Below are 17306 nucleotides of genomic sequence, written 5' to 3' on the forward strand. Positions count from 1 at the left end.
ATCTAAGGGTAATAATCCAACCAAAGTTTTTAATAAAAGGTTAAAAAAATTGAATTTCGAAAATTAAAATTTAGCACTTTGGCTTATAAGTTGTTATACTAATAGTTATCCAAGATATAATTTTCTTCAACTTTAATTAGTTGTCTTGAAAATTATTTTCTATATATATATATATATATATATATATATATATATATATATATTTATTGTTTTGTGTCCGGGCGATGCCCAGATTGTTACTAAAATTTTATAATAAACTTTTTGGCTTGAATGTTAAATACGGTCCTATAATTCTTTTTGATAATGCATGATATTTAGACATTCGATATCATATCGTTTATTTATATAGTAGTGTACTTTTTGTAGTTTTGTTTGTAAATAGATATCTATGTAATTGTTGACTTGAAATTATTTTTATTAAATTTAAATTATTTTTACTGAAATGAAAGTATTTTTTCCAAATTTAAATTATTTATAGTAATAGGTATCTAGTTTTGTACCCGGCGATGCCCAAATTGTTGATGAAATTTCAGTATAAACTTTTTTACTTGCGTACTTTTTGTAGTTCAGTTTGTGAATATCTGGGTTATTATTGACTTGAAATTATTTTTATTGAACTTAAATTATTTTTTTTAACTAATTCTCTATTTTTTTTTATAAAAATAAATAATATATATTATAAATGGATCTTATTTCAAAGAACTTTTTAAAACGAATTTTATGACGGAAAAAGAATCGATTCAAATGATATTTATTAAAAGTTATGATTAATTTTGTATACATGAAGTATTAGAAGTATAATGATAATAAAAATCTATACAATATTTTTATCTTAAGAAAACTATCCAAAATTCAATTACTTAATTCGCATCATATGTGTCACAATAATATCTATTTTTCGCCTACGTGGCGCAATACTAGGCAAAAAACTGGAATGTCAAGTGTCACTGTCTCGTGGCCTAACTGCGAGACCGACTTTATATATTAGTGATGTGATGTGATATGATATGATATATAGATAAATACATAAGACCTAATACAATGAAAATATTGTTTTGTCCTTTACATGTATAAATACCCTAACAACGTGCATAATGTGCTAAAATAATTTTTATTATTAAGGGTAAGTGAAAAACATTTTACAAAGAAGTTAATAAGAGAGAAATTAATAATATATTCTTCCATTATTCCAAATTTTGGAGTTAATAAATTAGATACTATACTTCTACACTAAAAGGAAGTATATGTATTAGATTTATTGTAAGAATCAAGCTATACATACACAATTGTACAAAACCGAAGGGGGTAAGAAAAAGTAGATTATTATGGCTAAAAAATTTTGATAAAAAGATCGATAATCATGTTACATAAAAAATTTCAAGTATAAAGAAGTAAAGAAACCTACATCAAAGAACAAACGAATTCAAGAGGTTCAAACTACACAGTATGAAAATAAAATTAGTATGTGCCAATTTTCCAACCTTATGCATGCTTCGAATTCAACCCACCAATATACTACATCTGTCTCATATTTTTACAACGATTAAACATTTTCTACTCACACTTTGTATCAAATCGTTGCAAATAATATGATATCACGGAGGTATGTAGTATATTTATCTTGTATTTTTATCGCAATGATCTACCTTACCTCCCTTGAAAGTTGGCAATTTGAGAGAAGGCAGAAGCACCAACTTCAGTATGATCATCACTAGTAGGAGCACTACTACTTTCTACTCCATCTACACCCATAATCGGAGCCGTCTCTAAGGGGATCAACAACGAGCTCTTATCCTCGGCTGCTTCGGTCTTTGAGCTTGCCTCTTGGAGTTGCAATGCATACTCCAAGTTCCACAACACATCTCCCATCGATGGCCTATCAACACCGTACTCGGCCAAGCATTTCTCAGCTGCTTCGACATACTTCTTCAAGGAGGCAGAGGATATTGTTCCTTGCAAATTAGGATCTACTATCTTCTCAAGAAGTCCTTTTCTGTAGTTCGACATTGCCCATTCGGCCAAGTTTACCTGGTCCCTTGGCAAGGCCGGGTTTATAGCTGGCCTTGCAGTTAGGACCTCGAGGAGGACTACTCCAAACGAGTACACATCCGACTTCTCAGTAAGCTGTTGTCTTCTAAAGTACTCTGGATCGAGATAACCAAAGCTACCTTTTACCGCGGTACTCACATGGGTTTGCTCCATGAGGCACGCCGCTTTGGATAGCCCAAAGTCACTAACTTTGGCCACAAAGTTCTCATCCAATAGAATATTAGTTGTCTTGACATCTCGATGGATAATACAATGTGCTGCACCCGTGTGTAGGTAATGAAGACCGCGAGCAGAACCAATACATATCTCTAGCCTCTGCTTCCACGGCATGGGTGCATTGAGCTTAGACCCATAGAGGTGCTCTCGAAGCACACCATTCGACATGAACTCGTACACAAGACACATCTCCGAATTCTCATCACAATACCCAATAAGGGACACAAGATGCCTGTGTCTAAGCTGTGAGAGCATCTGAATCTCGGTTTGAAACTCATTGATACCTTGTTCTGATTGCGGATTACCTCTCTTGATGGCCACTTTCGTACCATCGTCTAACTGACCCTTGTACACTTTTCCGAATCCACCAACTCCAATCACTGCATTCTCGTCGAAATTGTTACAAGCATCTTGTAACTCATTAAAGCTAAAGAATTTACCCACCCCTTGGTTGGTTGAGGCAAACATACCACTCTTTCGAGACCCAAACATCGAGCTTTTCCTCGAGGTTGTGATCGAAGTAGTTTTGCTAGAGAGGAAGCTACTATGACTAGTGGTTAAAGGAAGAAGCCAAGAAGAGAAACTATTATTCCTTTGGCAATTTAGGGGCCGTTTATGCCACCTTACAAACATGACTACAACTAGTAGTAAGGCCACTATTCCCATTACTAGTCCTACCACGGCTAACACCTTCATTGTTTTCGAACCCGAGGCTGCCCCCATGTAGTTTCCCTCCACATCGAACAACCCACTTAGGCTGCCCGCGGAGTTGCTCATCTTGATCACCTCCACCCCGTTGAGGATTGCGTTGGGATCGCCTGACCCGTCCGAGCCTGAACCCACCTGGATCACAATCAATCCGTTTGCAATTGTTGTGGAGTTGATCACAAAATCCCTGTCAACATTTCAATACATAATTTTGTCATTGTAATACATTTTCCTACATAAAAGAAAATTAATGAAAGTAAATAAGCTCCGATACATATTGCGCGCACAAACTTTTAAAAAATAAGGTGGTAGATTATTGTACATCAAATGTCAATTAAGTTACACCAATACAAAAAAAAGTTACGTAATTTTTTTTTTTTTTGATACAATTACTCATTTTATAAAATATTTATCCCGTAAGAATAATCCAATTACCCTTTATAAAATTTATCCCTTACCAATCACCTCTTAATTTTCCCTAAAAAAAAATCACTTCTTAATTTACAATAAAAATCATAACAAATTGTGATAACTCAAAGCATGTTAAAGTAAAACTATTGATTTAACAAAAAATTTCATATGTGGCTGACCACATGATGTGCACGAGGTTAGTCGGTTGGTCAGTGTTGATTTAAAAATATTCCAAAGCTGACTATATACAACAAAATTACTATATATTCCAGGTAGCCAAAAGATATTGCACGTAGTATTATGAAGAAGTATCCTATATTGGATTTTTTTGGTCTTAATTTCAAAATATTGCTATAAATGATACCACTCATACTAGCAGTCTAGCACTTTGTGTTTGAAAAGAATTACAACCAGTTAATTTTTTAGTATGTAGGGAGCCTATGTCCAAAATTGGCAACAAGAACAACCAAAAAAATAAAAAAAAAATAAATAAATAAAATAAATAAAAATAATAATAATAAATAAAAAAACGTAGCCATTTCAATACTTCTAAATCTAGACCCTGACCTAGGGTCGGAGCAAATTTTATTATCCATTTATTCCATGTTAGGAAATTGAGAGAGAGCGAGTAATAGGAATGGATAACTAAATTTATACATGGTAATTTAAAATAAAACACGAGCAAGTCAACTTAATGAATGAGGTAGATTTAATATTAATTGACTTGCTCAATGAATGACGTAGATTTAATATTAACTGATAATGTACGTACTTTAATGATTAAATATATAGTAGTACACTATTAGTTATGTAAAAATGTGCACTATATACTTATATGATGGTACAAATATAAATAATTACCTGTAATAGGCGGTTGATAGAGCCATAGTTTGGGTAGACAAATCGAGATTAGCAACACCCATCATTCCATTGACATACACATTGAAGTACAAATCATCCAATGCAATACTCACAATGTCACAAAAATGTAGTCTAACAAGGTAGTCATATGACGAATCTACCGGCATCTTCCATGTTAGGTTGAAGTTGGCCTCGATAGTATCCGCATTCGCCATCTCAGCTGCCGTTGCGTACACCCAAGGCGGCGCAATGTACATCGTGGCACCGCCTTCCGGGTACTTAACCTTACTTGGGTCAATCTTTGCATCCTTAGATCCTTGAGGAAATGTGTTGAACTTTTCATCTGGATGCCAAGTCCTCCATAGTGTGTCATTTTTTGGTGACATGAGTGGCCCACCGACGTTTAGTCGGAGGGCCACTTCGAAGGCGTGTTTGGCCACTCCCTCGACGTTCCCAACAGGTGGGATCGGGGAGGCGGTGTCCGAGATGAGGTCGTCAGGGACGGAGATGACCTCGATGGCATTGATGAAGGCGAAGGAGTTTTTCTTAGGGGAGAATTTTAGGGTGAGTGTATCGGAAGTAAGGTTGAGGATGTATTCTTTGAAGACGGGGGAAGGGTAATGGACAGTGAAGTCATGTAGGAGTACGAAGTTTTCGGTTGTGACTCGAAAAACGGCGTTAGAGAGGTTGTAGGAAGGGTGAGGGAGAGGGAAGAAGTAAAGACGGATGAGATGAAAGCCTTGTTGAGAAATAGGGAATTTGTAGGAGGATGCACTAGGGAAAATCCTCGCGGATTTGTAAAGAGGTAGAGGCGGAGGTGGTGGTAGTTTAGACGAAGGAACGCCGTCTTTAAGTGGTGATGGGAGTGTATCGACGTTAACTTTAACATCCTCGTCGCTACTTAGATTGCTAACCGTCGATGGATCCGACTTGAACGTCCGTCCATCGGGGAGATCGACGTCCTCTTGTGCCCCGCAGGCGATTAGGACTTTATCCCTAGAGGCGTATTTTGGTGTTTTAGGAGCAGGAGACGTGTCATCTGATGAAGGAGAAGGCGCTTCAAGAGGGGCTTGCGCGTAAATGGTGGTGGGTGTAGAACTAATGAGGAGGATGAAAGAGAAAATGACGACGAATAATGAAGATATCATGGTGTTAGATTGATGAGATAAACAGTACAAGGTATGGTATACTAGCACATTTAAGATGTCACATGGCGGTAATCGTGGTCCTGGTCGTGGCCGTGGTGGTACTCATGGAGAAATCTAAGGAACTAAAAAACCAAAAATTATAAGGAAATTTTTTTGATATGTTTTATGTTGGGTTGGATAATTGAGGGGTGTATAGTAAGGAAGATGGAAAGAATAATAGAAGTTGTGGGAAGGCACTAAGTGAAGAATAAAGAAAAGGACTTGAAGAACGTGCTACAATTTACTATGAAATTGATGAATGTTAGTGTTTTGATGTTAGTTTGTATACATTTTTTAATGTTTAATGGGACATATTATAAGACCTAGTAAACGAACAGGGGGCAAATATTTGTATTGTGGGACCCTTTGGCAGGCTTAGTTAGCTGGCTATATGTACACATTTTTAACTACACCAACTAACATATGAAAGTCTTAAACCGCGTAAGCTATCATCTTTGCTAGTACTTCCGAATGTAAGGGAAAGTTTTGTAGGACTATAAACACACCGTGTCATTTATGAATTATGATTTGCTATGTATCTAATATGATTGGTTTTATTATGATAGTAAAGGAAAACGGCCAAAAAAATTTATTTGAGAGGCAACATTGTAAATCATTGGATCGGAGTATCTCTTGATTCTTACACGTAATATAATTAGTTATGTCAGAATTGATCTTGAAATTTAAATATCATCCAAATTAATACTCCGTATATTCTTACTAGATGCTAATGCACTTTTAATGTTACCCTTATTAAAGGGGTCATCATCCATTAGTTTTAGAAAATAAAAAGTATATTTAATTCATATATTGTTGAAGTTATTGCCTATCGATTTCTAACGGCTACATTGTCATTTTGTAAACATATATTAATTCCTCTTTCAACTAATCTTCCCCATCAATTGCAACTTTACCAATTATTAGATGACAAATTAAAGTTTTTCCATATATTACCATTATTTTGGACAATAGATAATCTTGTAATCAATCCTAACTTTTTTTTTTGTTTATCTAATGTTCATTTGACTTGCCACGAATTATTTTGTATGAACCATTGACACAAAATGATGATGTGAATATCAATCAAGCTTCATTAAATGTCAACTTCTTGTTAGTTGCATCCCACTTCCATGAGAATTATTTATATATTTTTTTTTCACTTTTTTTTTTTTTTTTTTTTTTGGTGTGTGAAAAGTCTAAATTTTTTGAACTTCTATTGAACAAATCATCATATTTATTTTTATTAATTTTTTTTTTGAAAGACATATTTATTTATTTGTAACATTATTTTAATTTATTTTTTGTTAATATATGGTGTTGGGGGACCAAGTATTTGTAGGCAAGCTAGTAGTAGCCTGGTAGTAAGATAAGAGCAATAAATATACTTCGTGGATAATTGCATTAATGTAACACCCATTCTTGTGAATTCTGATACTCTATTCAATTGTTGCCCCACATGAGAGGATGATGGATTAAACCGCGTTTTCAGGAGTTTTGTGACTATTTTTGCTTCGATTTTCATAAACTAAAATTACTACAATTCAATGGTTCTTTGAACTTCAATTAATAATTAATTACAAAAATATTAATATATACTCAAGTGTCTTGCTACATCAGTTGAATTTATACATCTGATGGGTTTCAGGTGAAAATATTCAATATCAATCATTTAGGCACCATAACAGATTCAAAGAATGGAATTTCCGACATTTTAATAAAATAAAATAAAATAAACTTCGTACTCAATCTCAGCCATACTCGAGTTATAACTTCTTTAGAGATTGAAGAGTCTAGTTCTCATATGAACAGTCAAGATGAAGGAGCTTTCCAGCCAAAGTGGTATATGCCAAAGCAGCATTTAACACTGCGGCAATGTCCCACGAAATTGGCTAAGATGGCCGAGAGTTAAGGCGTCTTAGACAAACACCAACCCCATTAAAATCTAAAACTTTAAAGGAAACTTAAAAGAAAGGTAACATTACAGTAAAGGAAGAAAAGTATAGATTATACTTCGTAACAAATAATCTTGTTATATTCTATATTACAACAAAACTCAGTCTGAGACTTTGAGGATCCACGGCATCATGTGGATCAAAAAATGCTGGACACTTGAGCAGCCTTTAAATAATATTGAAATTTTCTTTCAAAATGGATAAATTACAGTACTCGATTACAACTTTTACTATTGTAATCGACAAACTTGCTCTTCTTGTCTAAGATATATCAACCCGCAACTTATTCTCTGCATTCAAAAGAAGGCACATCCAGAAAGTTAGGGTCAGCCTAATATTCTAGAGTAAGAAAGCCCTTGAATCTCTAGCTTCGAAGGAATAACAGAATTTGCTAATACCTCCTTCGTGTCTTTCAACCGCAGAAGTTCTAGTCTCTCCGATGATCTTCTTCTTGTTAGCGTGGTTAGCTGCAAGTACAAGCACAATAAATTAACTTGAGATGAGTGAAAATAAGGTAGGAAGAGAGGGAAAGATGAGGATACCCAGAAGCTGAAGCGCTCAGGATCTTCCTTTGTGGGCATCATTGCTTCCACATTAAGGAGTTCTGCAAGCCGTCTTCTATCTAAAAATCATAGAAGAGGAGGCACTCAGAAAACCAAAGCAATGCTTCACAATATGGACTCCCATGTCTTGGAAGGAAAAAAAAATCCATGTCAGAACTAGAGCACACAGATTATCATATATAACCGATGAGGACCATATTTGGCAATCTGCGGTTTGCTTTAGCAGATATACTAGGTTTGTTTGACCAAATGGTAAAATTAGCTCTTTGTATTGGTTTTCTAGTAGAACTAACTGCTAGATGGTAGCTCTTAGTACAATGGCTAGATTTTGGGAAAAATAGGCTCGTTTTCTTTATAAGAAAATATGACTCCAATCAAATAGAAGCTACCCAAAATCAATTTACAACTAATATAAGCTCTGATAAGTTCCAATAACTTCTGACAAATTCTTATCAACTAGTTCTAAAACTTCCAATAAGGCAATAAGTTCGGATTATTTCAAGTGAAAAGAATGAATCCACAGCTATTCTAATTTATGAAAAAAGCCAATAGCCAAAGAGAAAAAGCAGCTGCCCCAAACAACTTTTTCAACCAACCTCTCAGCCAATGGAAAAGCCACTTACCAAAAGCTAAGCCAATAGCCACAAAAACCCAGCAGCCATTACAAGTTGTAATATACGAACAGACTAAAGCATGAAAAAAAAATCCATATTGCCCCTTGAAGAAACTCATTTTGTGATTACCTTGTCTTGCTGCCTCTTTTGCCCTCATCATCCACATTTGAGCATATTCTGCAGCATTACTTGTCAGTTCCTGCAGCTGTTAATGCCCACGAATCAAATAAATCAAGACCAACACTTGGTTGATGCAGAAGATAGCTACACAATTATGTATCAGTACCACAAATTCCCCAAGTCCCAACCTACAGAAGGTAACATGAAGCTCTAATCCAGACCCCTAAAGTTTAACTGGTAATGAGATGGGCTAGAACCTTTCGCTTCAATTTGGGAATCAAGCATGCCTAATGACAGAACTAGTTATTGAGTAGGTCAGGTCAATTATGGGTTGAGTCATAAAGGGGTCATCTTGTAATGGGCCAAAGAGGGTTATTGATCAATAGAGAGCAGGCTGCAGGCCAGTAGATGAACAAGCAAAAATGAGAAAGCAGAAGCAAAAGTATGCAAATGTGAATACTAAGCTATACAAATAATTTATTTTATCATATCAATTTTCTTTTACAAAAATATTGGGCTATTAACTTGGCCCTATGTTGACCATGTCCAACCCTGTCCATTAGAGACCATTAATAAAAGCCCTATTAGCTTGACTATAACTTTATACGCATTGGTCTACCTTGTCCATTGGGCTTAAGGAAGTAAAGATTTTCAAATTGCCCCAACTAATTAGGCACAGTTCAAGGTTCACTCTGACCTTTCACAAAGAAAATACAGAATAATCAGGGACATTAAACACTAATCAACTGACTAGTTGCCTTAGAGTGCTGAGCATCACAACATATGTTGCTATATTTGAAGGAAGTCTTAATCTTACATCTGATCTCTCTCTTGATCCTTCTGGTGGATTTATATCCTGTATCCATTCTACTTCTGCAACACGGTAACTGAGGAAAACAAAGCAATAACATTACAAGATAAGCTCTAAAGAGACCTGGAGCTAGCAGTAGAAAAGACACAGACAACTTACCCATCTTGATCCCAGGATCGAAGGATGCGAAATCTTCGCCGTCCTTCAACCTGTGAATAAAGAAGCTATATATGATGAACTATCTGCTGAACAATATCTCATAAAATCAAACAGAAAAAAGGAACCACAAAAAAAAAAAAAAAAAAAAAAAAAAAAAAAAAAAAAAAGAGAGAGAGAGAGAGAGCTGGAAGAGAACTTGGAAACAGGAAAAAAAAAACAAAACAATCAAGAGGAATTAGAGGTCATAGCATGGATGATACAGAGGGGGTGGGGGGGGGGGGGGGTACCGAGCCTGAAGAAAAACTTTAGCAACATTCTATGTATATTGTTATCTAATAAGTATAAAAAAAATTAAAAAATTCGCCTTTTTTTTTATTCCTTTTTAATTGTGGGAGAGGGGGGGGATATGTTAGGTGTTGCACCCTACTAGTCCGAAACCCCACACAATAAACTCGGGTTGGTTTTTTGTTCCAAAAAAATAATCGGCTCAGTTAAGCTTTGTGAAATTACACCAAATCACAGGATATCATATAAGTATAATATAAGAATACCCATCTAATATAGCTATATATTTTTCATATTCATATAGTTTGACAAGATTATATTGAGGCTAAAATAATAATATTATGTCCCTTGCATACTTTTAAGCATATAAAAAGAACCATTCAATATATAATGCATCATCATAAACTGTAAACTGGTTCATCACAATACTGAAGATTCAAATACTGACGATGGTGCACCTTCTATCCTGAAAATGGTATCTTCAGGTGAAATGAAAATGGGTTCAACACAAAAGCAAATCTAATACAACAGTCAACGCAGAAATTCAAGAAGAAAATAGATTTTCTTACCTCTATATAGAAGCGGCCATCTGGAAGTGGCTCACATCTGCATGAATACACGTAGAAAGAGGGAGGAAAGTTTAAATTAGACCATTATACCAAACAGAAGTAGCAGAAAAGGCAGAGGGCTATTGCTGACACATACTCTGTTATCTCCACCTCACAAGCAAAGTCAGCTATGTGACCGGTTGTGGAGTCAAGTGTTACCTACATCAGTTATAGAAAGTGTAAGCCCATAGACTACGAGAATCCTGATTAAGGGAGGTAAACACAAGCGACAGGTTGCAAAATTCTACCATGCCCATCCGATGATTTCCTTCCATTATCCTCCTAACCTGTTGTTCAAGCAACAAGAGAATAAAACCACCATAATCTGTAATAAGACTAAAAATACCTATTGTCAGTTGCTATTTGTTTATATTTGATTTAACAGATATACTGCACTTGCAACTAATATAGTCTACTCTATATCAAATGACATTGTCATAATCCAGTTCAGAACAGTAATCTATCTTTCAGAAATTCCCAAGAAAGAACAAAATAGGACAAACAATAAAGTTTTAACTGCATCTAGATCCAGAGTGAATAATAAAAATCTGTTCCATGCATCAAAAGGAACTAGACACAGTTCCAGATACTTCATAATTTCAAATACTTGCTACATGAAGCCAAGCAAAGATATTGGCCGAGTTAGAAAATCACATTCATGCCAAACTCACATTGTCAGGCCGGGTTAAATCGGTTACCGGTTAATATCAGATTGGGTGCACATTTGGGTTCAGGTCATAGAGCATTGCATCAATTAGTTGTCCGTTAATATCGGTTGGGTTTAGGTCGGGTTACAAGTCACTCGTATCATCCATTGTTTGGGTACAGGTCAGGTTCTGGTCATTGCCAGTTTCGGTTGGTTTTTCGGGTTGGGTCAGTTTATGACACCTAATTGCCTTGAAACTTGCTATATATACCACTTAGCTGATTTAGGGTCAATAAACTGGACTATTGCAGCACCTATATTTTTTTTTTTCTTTTTCTTTAGCAATAGATAAATGAAAGTAGAAAATAGATCAGGCTCATCAAACAAAGCAAGGCATGAAGAAACAAACATGTAGAGCATCAAAGAATATCAAGAAAAAGCAGCATATGAGTAACATCAAAGAAACAGAAGAAGAGAGCACACAATAAGCCATAAGCATGTAGCATATGAGTTCCAGCAACGACAAACTCCTAATAGAACATAATTTCTACTGCCACAAAACTCACCATAAGCCTGTAGCGAGGTTCAAATATATTGAGAGGCAACTTCTCACAAGGGAGCACAGCATCCATCACAAAAAGTGGCATCAAATCAACGCCAAGTTTTACCAGACTGTCATTCTCTGATTTCCTCTCCGCATATTCCTCCGGAAAATTTTTCTGTATAATGTTGTTCAAAGTTACACTGGAAAAAGAGAAAGAAAATAAATACCAGATATTAAGAGAAAGAAAAAATTTCTGTATAAAGTTGTTCAAACTTTAAATTACGAGTACAAGTATTATATTAAGAGCAAAAGTGCCTCCTAAAAGGCTAAAAGGCATCGTCTCCATGATATATCAGGCACTTTAAAGTTAAGTTCTCAAACTATTGAAATTAATCATGAAGTCCTTCTATCCACACTTTGTAGTCAACATATTTATCACAGAAAACAGCCATAACATATTTAAAATCCCCAGAAAATTCCAAATCTGTTTGTCTAAAGCATAAACATAAGATGGTTACCCCCTATTATAATAAAAATTCAAAATTATACAAATAAAATATCAGATAAATGAACTCAGGAGAACAGACCTTACTGCACACGTCCTTGGAGTGATAAAGAGAACAGTTCGACAAAGGGGACATTTATTACCTGCAATTTTATACAGAAAAAGAACTGAGGGCATGAGATATATGAATATATATGTAGTTTAAAATATGGAATAGACCATTACAAGAAAGTAATCTCACTTCGGTCCATTGACTGAAATAGACAGGAGCGGCAAAATGAATGACCACATGGAGTTGTGATGGGCTCATAAAGTAACTTCAAGCAAAGGGTACAATCAAATTCATCACTACGTTCTGGTTTCTCACAACTTCTTCCGCGAACTAAGCCAGTACAAGTTCTCTCCAATATCAAAAGTAGAGCCTGTAAATGAGTACTATCAAACACAAAAAGGAGATTAATGTGAAAATAAAACTCAAATACATAAGCAATTCAACAACAATACATAATAAAGAAGTAATTCTTACCAAAGTGGATCCAGCTGCAAGCCAGCGATAACAGCATCACGTGCCGAATCATATCTTTCTAACTGCCCATTACACGAAGATCAAGATGAGATACAGAAGAAACGCTCTTATACAACTTTCTCACCCATTAATAAACCAAAAAAGCATGTACATATGTAATGTCTGTAATATAAGCAATTTTTACAGCTACAAACTTGGAAATATGCTTATTACAAAGCTAGAAAAATGAGCAAAATAATGAGAAAACTAAATGAAATAAGTAAAAAGACAATAGATGTATTTTTTCACTTAGTTGCAAAATTTTAAAAATAATTCAACACATGTTACAACCAACACAGATATACTTCCAATGGATATCAACCAGAAAAGGGCACCTTCCTCATTGATGCAATAACATATGTAGCATATAATAAGGGGATGGAATACATGTACCAAAAAACAATGCAGGTGTAAATATAACTCTGATCCTTACCAAAAATAGAGCATCGGCTTGCAGGATGAACGACTTGACAGAATTGTTTCTGCAGCTCATGACTTTTTTAGCATCTTTCAAGGCCAGCTGTGTTGAGGTAATCAAACATATTACCTTATGGCACATTTACAAATACCAGTAGCCTGAAACTATAAGTAGCAAATATCTTCACACTGAAGGTTCCTCCATTCTCAAACATCCGTGTTTTGGGAAAACTGATGAAGTTGGCCTACAAACCCCCACCCCCCCCTCTTTCCCTCACTCTCATCTATGTATCATAGCATGTAATCCCCAAGGCTTAGACCAAAGAAAAAAAATGTCTTTGCAGTTGCTATGATCAAGAAATTTCGACCCAATGAGCCATGGCATAATTCTACAAGTCTGATTTTGATGTTTTAATTTATGTGATTCTTATATTATATTCCTTCATTAAGATTAATAAATAACAAAATACTTTCCAAGTTTCCAACTAACCAACCCCTTATTTTCTAGTACTATTCACAACAAATGAAAAGATTTATACTTGTTTTACCACAGTATACAGGCCCTATAGGTTCCAAAAAAAGAACTACTTTAGTGCAACAAATTAGCCCAAATAAACAGCGAGCCATGCCGAAAGATCCCTCTCTACCCATCTCTCTCCACCCCTCTCACTCTTTCTCATCCTCCAAACTCAGAATATCTTCCATTCTTCCTCCACATAGAGATTGTAAATGAAAGCTAAAATATGTAGTTCATGAACTAGGCTACAGACCATGTACAAATGATGAAAGGAAATGGATAGGTAAATTCATTCCAAACAGACAAAGAACAGATTTTTAAACTTTGATGTTAGTATCCTAGTTCTATGTGTACCCTGAAAATGCAGGAAAGTTTCTTAAGAAGCAACACATATGATTAAGTATACAGAAAGAAAGATCAATGTATCATACTTCAGCATGTGTTGTAGGATCCAGCCCATACAATGGATTATATTCAGATGCAGAAGGTGCTCGACTTTTTAGAAATTGGCTTAACCTGATAAGATTCCATAGGGGAGCACAAAATTGGAACATCATGTATCATTGAATCTTCAATAAGGAAGGTGAAATATAACTTAGCCAGATGTCAGCTTCCAAGCAGATTACCTTATATAAGCAGCACATCTATTGCTCAGAATAATAGGATCACCCGGTTTGACAAGAATGGCTTTTGAATAACAATCAATTGCCTGCAGCGATGTATAATTAAAAAGTAGTCCAAACAAAAGGGTCCCAAAATGAAAAAATTATTGAAAAATAATATAATATCTTACTTTCATCTAAAAGTATTTAAAAGTTTCCATTTTTAAAACTAAGATTAAATTGATTAGAATGGTAACTCCCCAAACAGAGCACTATATGAAGTATAGACACCAAATTCTAATTACCAAAAGCTTGCGAAATCCTAATTTTACCGTAACTTACCCAAAATAGTTTTTGCTTTAAAACATCAGTTTCAGAAAGCAATTATTAAATTGCATAAACATCTTCAGATGTCTAGAACGAGTATCACCAGTCAGAAGGATTGCACCAGTTATCATATGTTGTTACAAATGCATGAAATCCAAACCTATAACCCTGGCTCCACATGTGCAGCACACGGCTTGGTGTATATAGTATTGAGTATGGCCCATCATATACGAGGTATTTAAAAATATTCGCCTCATAGAATTATCACACACTACCAAAGCACCAAGTACTGAATACCCCTTACAGAAATTAAAATCAAAATGCCAGGAAGCAGCTTAAAGTTTCAGGGTCCAAATCTTTTTGCTTTGGGTAAAAGTATAACTAGTATGAAACCCTAGGCTTTAAAAATGCATTATAGAGCATTAGAGCTTGCTTGCAGCACGATGTTATGACTTGAAGATCACATGAAAAGGTAAGCATTACAAATAATTCAAGGTGAGACTCACTGTTACAGTGTTACACAGTCTAGACAGGAAATTGGATGGTCGATAGAACACATTAAAAGGCTATATTTTGTGATATCTTAGGAGCAGTATAATACTTCTCAACAGTATTCAGCAGTGACTAAACTCCTCTATTAGACTGCACGGAACCTGATTAAACAGCGCTCATGGTCAACTTATCCACAGCCTGATTTATTTAGGGGTTACTATACATTTTCAGTTTGACGACTTTTTACTTACCACTACACAAGAACATGTTATTGCCACAAACATCGCGATAATAGAAACCGTATATCCAAGCACTAACCATGAACTACAGAATGAATAGCCACAAAAGTGCTTGTGCAAACACTCTTGTTCGAATTAATTTCACATTGTTCCAATCCTTAATAATAAAAACTCGATATAACTTCACCACAAAATGCCCTAAATCATACGAAGTAGCTAGAAAGAAATCCAATTACTGTATAAATATTGAAGTTCTAATGTAATGATCAAGTTTTAAACATGCTAAATCATCTTCATTAACAACTTCTCTAATATCCAATTATATCATCCAAACAAAATTTCTAATTCCGTCAACATATAAACTACAATTACCAAATTCATCCCATTTCAAATTTTTTTTTTTTTTTTTCTTGAAGCAATCCAATTTCAAAATTATACAAAAGTAAATAAAGAAATTCAAGTAATCACCTCCTCAAATCTCCCTCGACGAAAAGCTTGATTTCCAGTCTTGACAAACTCCAAAACCTGATGAATTCTCTCGTTCGTCATCGTCGATTCCTTCTCATTCACCTACAAATTCCACACAAAATCACTCCAAATTCAAAATCACTTCAAAAACTACTTCAACAAATCAAAAACACACTAAAAAAATTGAACAAATTACTCAATCAAAAACATTTTAAAAACAGTATCAATTAAACACTAACACAGACGAATTCTTCAACATCATCAATTCCATCAGAAAAACCTCCGATCACCGGAGAATTCTCAGTATTCGACATCACTTCAATTCCTTCCTTTTTCTCTCTCTAAAATTTTGCTCAGCTACATAATCTCAGCGAAATGCAGAAGAAGAGGAGAGAGAAAGAGCAGAGGTAGAAGAAGAAGAAGAAGAAGAAGGAGGGGGGAAAAGAAAAGAAGAAGAGAGGAATCGTGTTTATCTTGGAGTCGTACGTTATACACACGGACCATATTCGATTACGTGGACTACGTAGTTCGGGTAATCGACTAATCGGGCATATCTTTCTCTTCAATCTTCATTCCTTTTTTATTTTATCTCTATCTTTCTTTTCTCCACTTGTTTTTGCGCCTTAACCTAGATCATTCTCTCTCTTCGACTTTTGTTTGCGGATTTTACCGGTGTATGTCTGTTAAAATTTTGTTTTAGCTGGTCATGGATGGGTTGTGAATCTTGTGATTGGATAAGTCGGTCGGGGTATCGTTTCGGGTTTAGATTTTGGTTTGAGGTAACGAGTTAGATCAACTTGATTTTACTCGCAGAGTTGAATGAAATAGAAGTGACAAATAAGCTTGTATGGGTTGGGATTGTATTCATTAATTAATTGCATTAGGATTAGATTGAGTCATTTCAAGTTGAATTACTCTTTTCATATTTTTTTTAAAGCTAGAATTGGGATTGCGCGGAGTTTTAAGAGGTTTAATAAAAAAAAAAATATTAGTGGGGTAGACAAGATAATAAAAATTATACTCCCTTCGTATTTTATGCTCCGATTTCCTGTTGCGGTCGTATTTTATTACTTACGCCATTTCCTTTTTTGAAAACTTTTAACAATATTTTACATTTTCCCCCTAATTATTAGTCCCCTCACATCATCATATTTAATATTTATCACATTCTCTCTCGCTCCTTCCCACTTACACTCACTTTTTTTTTTTAGATTTTTTTATTCTTCAACTAACCCCATTTCCATCATATTGTATTACTTTAAATTATTCCTCCTAAAACTCCATGCATAGAAAAATGGAGCAAGTAAGAAAAGATAGTATGATTATTATTTTTATTGAAGAGTTAGTGGTGTGAAAGGAAGTGAAGACCATTAGAGGAGTGAGAAATGATAAAGTAGGAGAAACCGTATGCACCATGCTTGGTGCATACGGATTTTTAAT

General features: G+C 35.0%; 2 protein-coding genes across 3 annotated transcripts; both read right to left on the reverse strand.

The window, feature by feature from the left end:
* Positions 1–1333: 1333 nt before the first annotated feature.
* Positions 1334–5628, reverse strand: LOC110726405 (probable receptor-like protein kinase At5g61350). Its single transcript, XM_021905884.1, has 2 exons — positions 4246–5628; positions 1334–3160 (listed from the first exon to the last, which is right to left on the reverse strand). Exons 1-2 carry the CDS (start codon positions 5391–5393, stop codon positions 1648–1650), a joined length of 2661 nt encoding a protein of 886 aa, XP_021761576.1. The 5' UTR covers positions 5394–5628; the 3' UTR covers positions 1334–1647.
* A 1769-nt stretch (positions 5629–7397) lies between these two features.
* LOC110726406 (LON peptidase N-terminal domain and RING finger protein 1-like) lies at positions 7398–16411 on the reverse strand. 2 transcript variants are annotated; one of them, XM_021905885.1, is made up of 18 exons: positions 16106–16401; positions 15867–15968; positions 14365–14447; positions 14170–14254; positions 13238–13324; positions 12766–12827; positions 12481–12674; positions 12322–12382; positions 11757–11934; positions 10793–10831; positions 10642–10703; positions 10506–10542; positions 9652–9701; positions 9499–9568; positions 8691–8766; positions 7927–8006; positions 7783–7851; positions 7398–7674 (listed from the first exon to the last, which is right to left on the reverse strand). In XM_021905885.1, exons 1-18 carry the CDS (start codon positions 16178–16180, stop codon positions 7615–7617), a joined length of 1470 nt encoding a protein of 489 aa, XP_021761577.1. In that variant the 5' UTR covers positions 16181–16401; the 3' UTR covers positions 7398–7614. The 2 variants fall into 2 exon arrangements, with proteins under 2 accessions (XP_021761577.1, XP_021761578.1); XM_021905886.1 differs by lacking the exons at positions 7398–7674; positions 7783–7851 and having other exon boundaries at positions 7957–8073; positions 16106–16411.
* Between the last annotated feature and the right edge of the window lie 895 nt (positions 16412–17306).

Source organism: Chenopodium quinoa, unplaced genomic scaffold (assembly GCF_001683475.1).
Source record: "Chenopodium quinoa cultivar QQ74 unplaced genomic scaffold, ASM168347v1, whole genome shotgun sequence".
Lineage (NCBI taxonomy): Eukaryota > Viridiplantae > Streptophyta > Magnoliopsida > Caryophyllales > Amaranthaceae > Chenopodium > Chenopodium quinoa.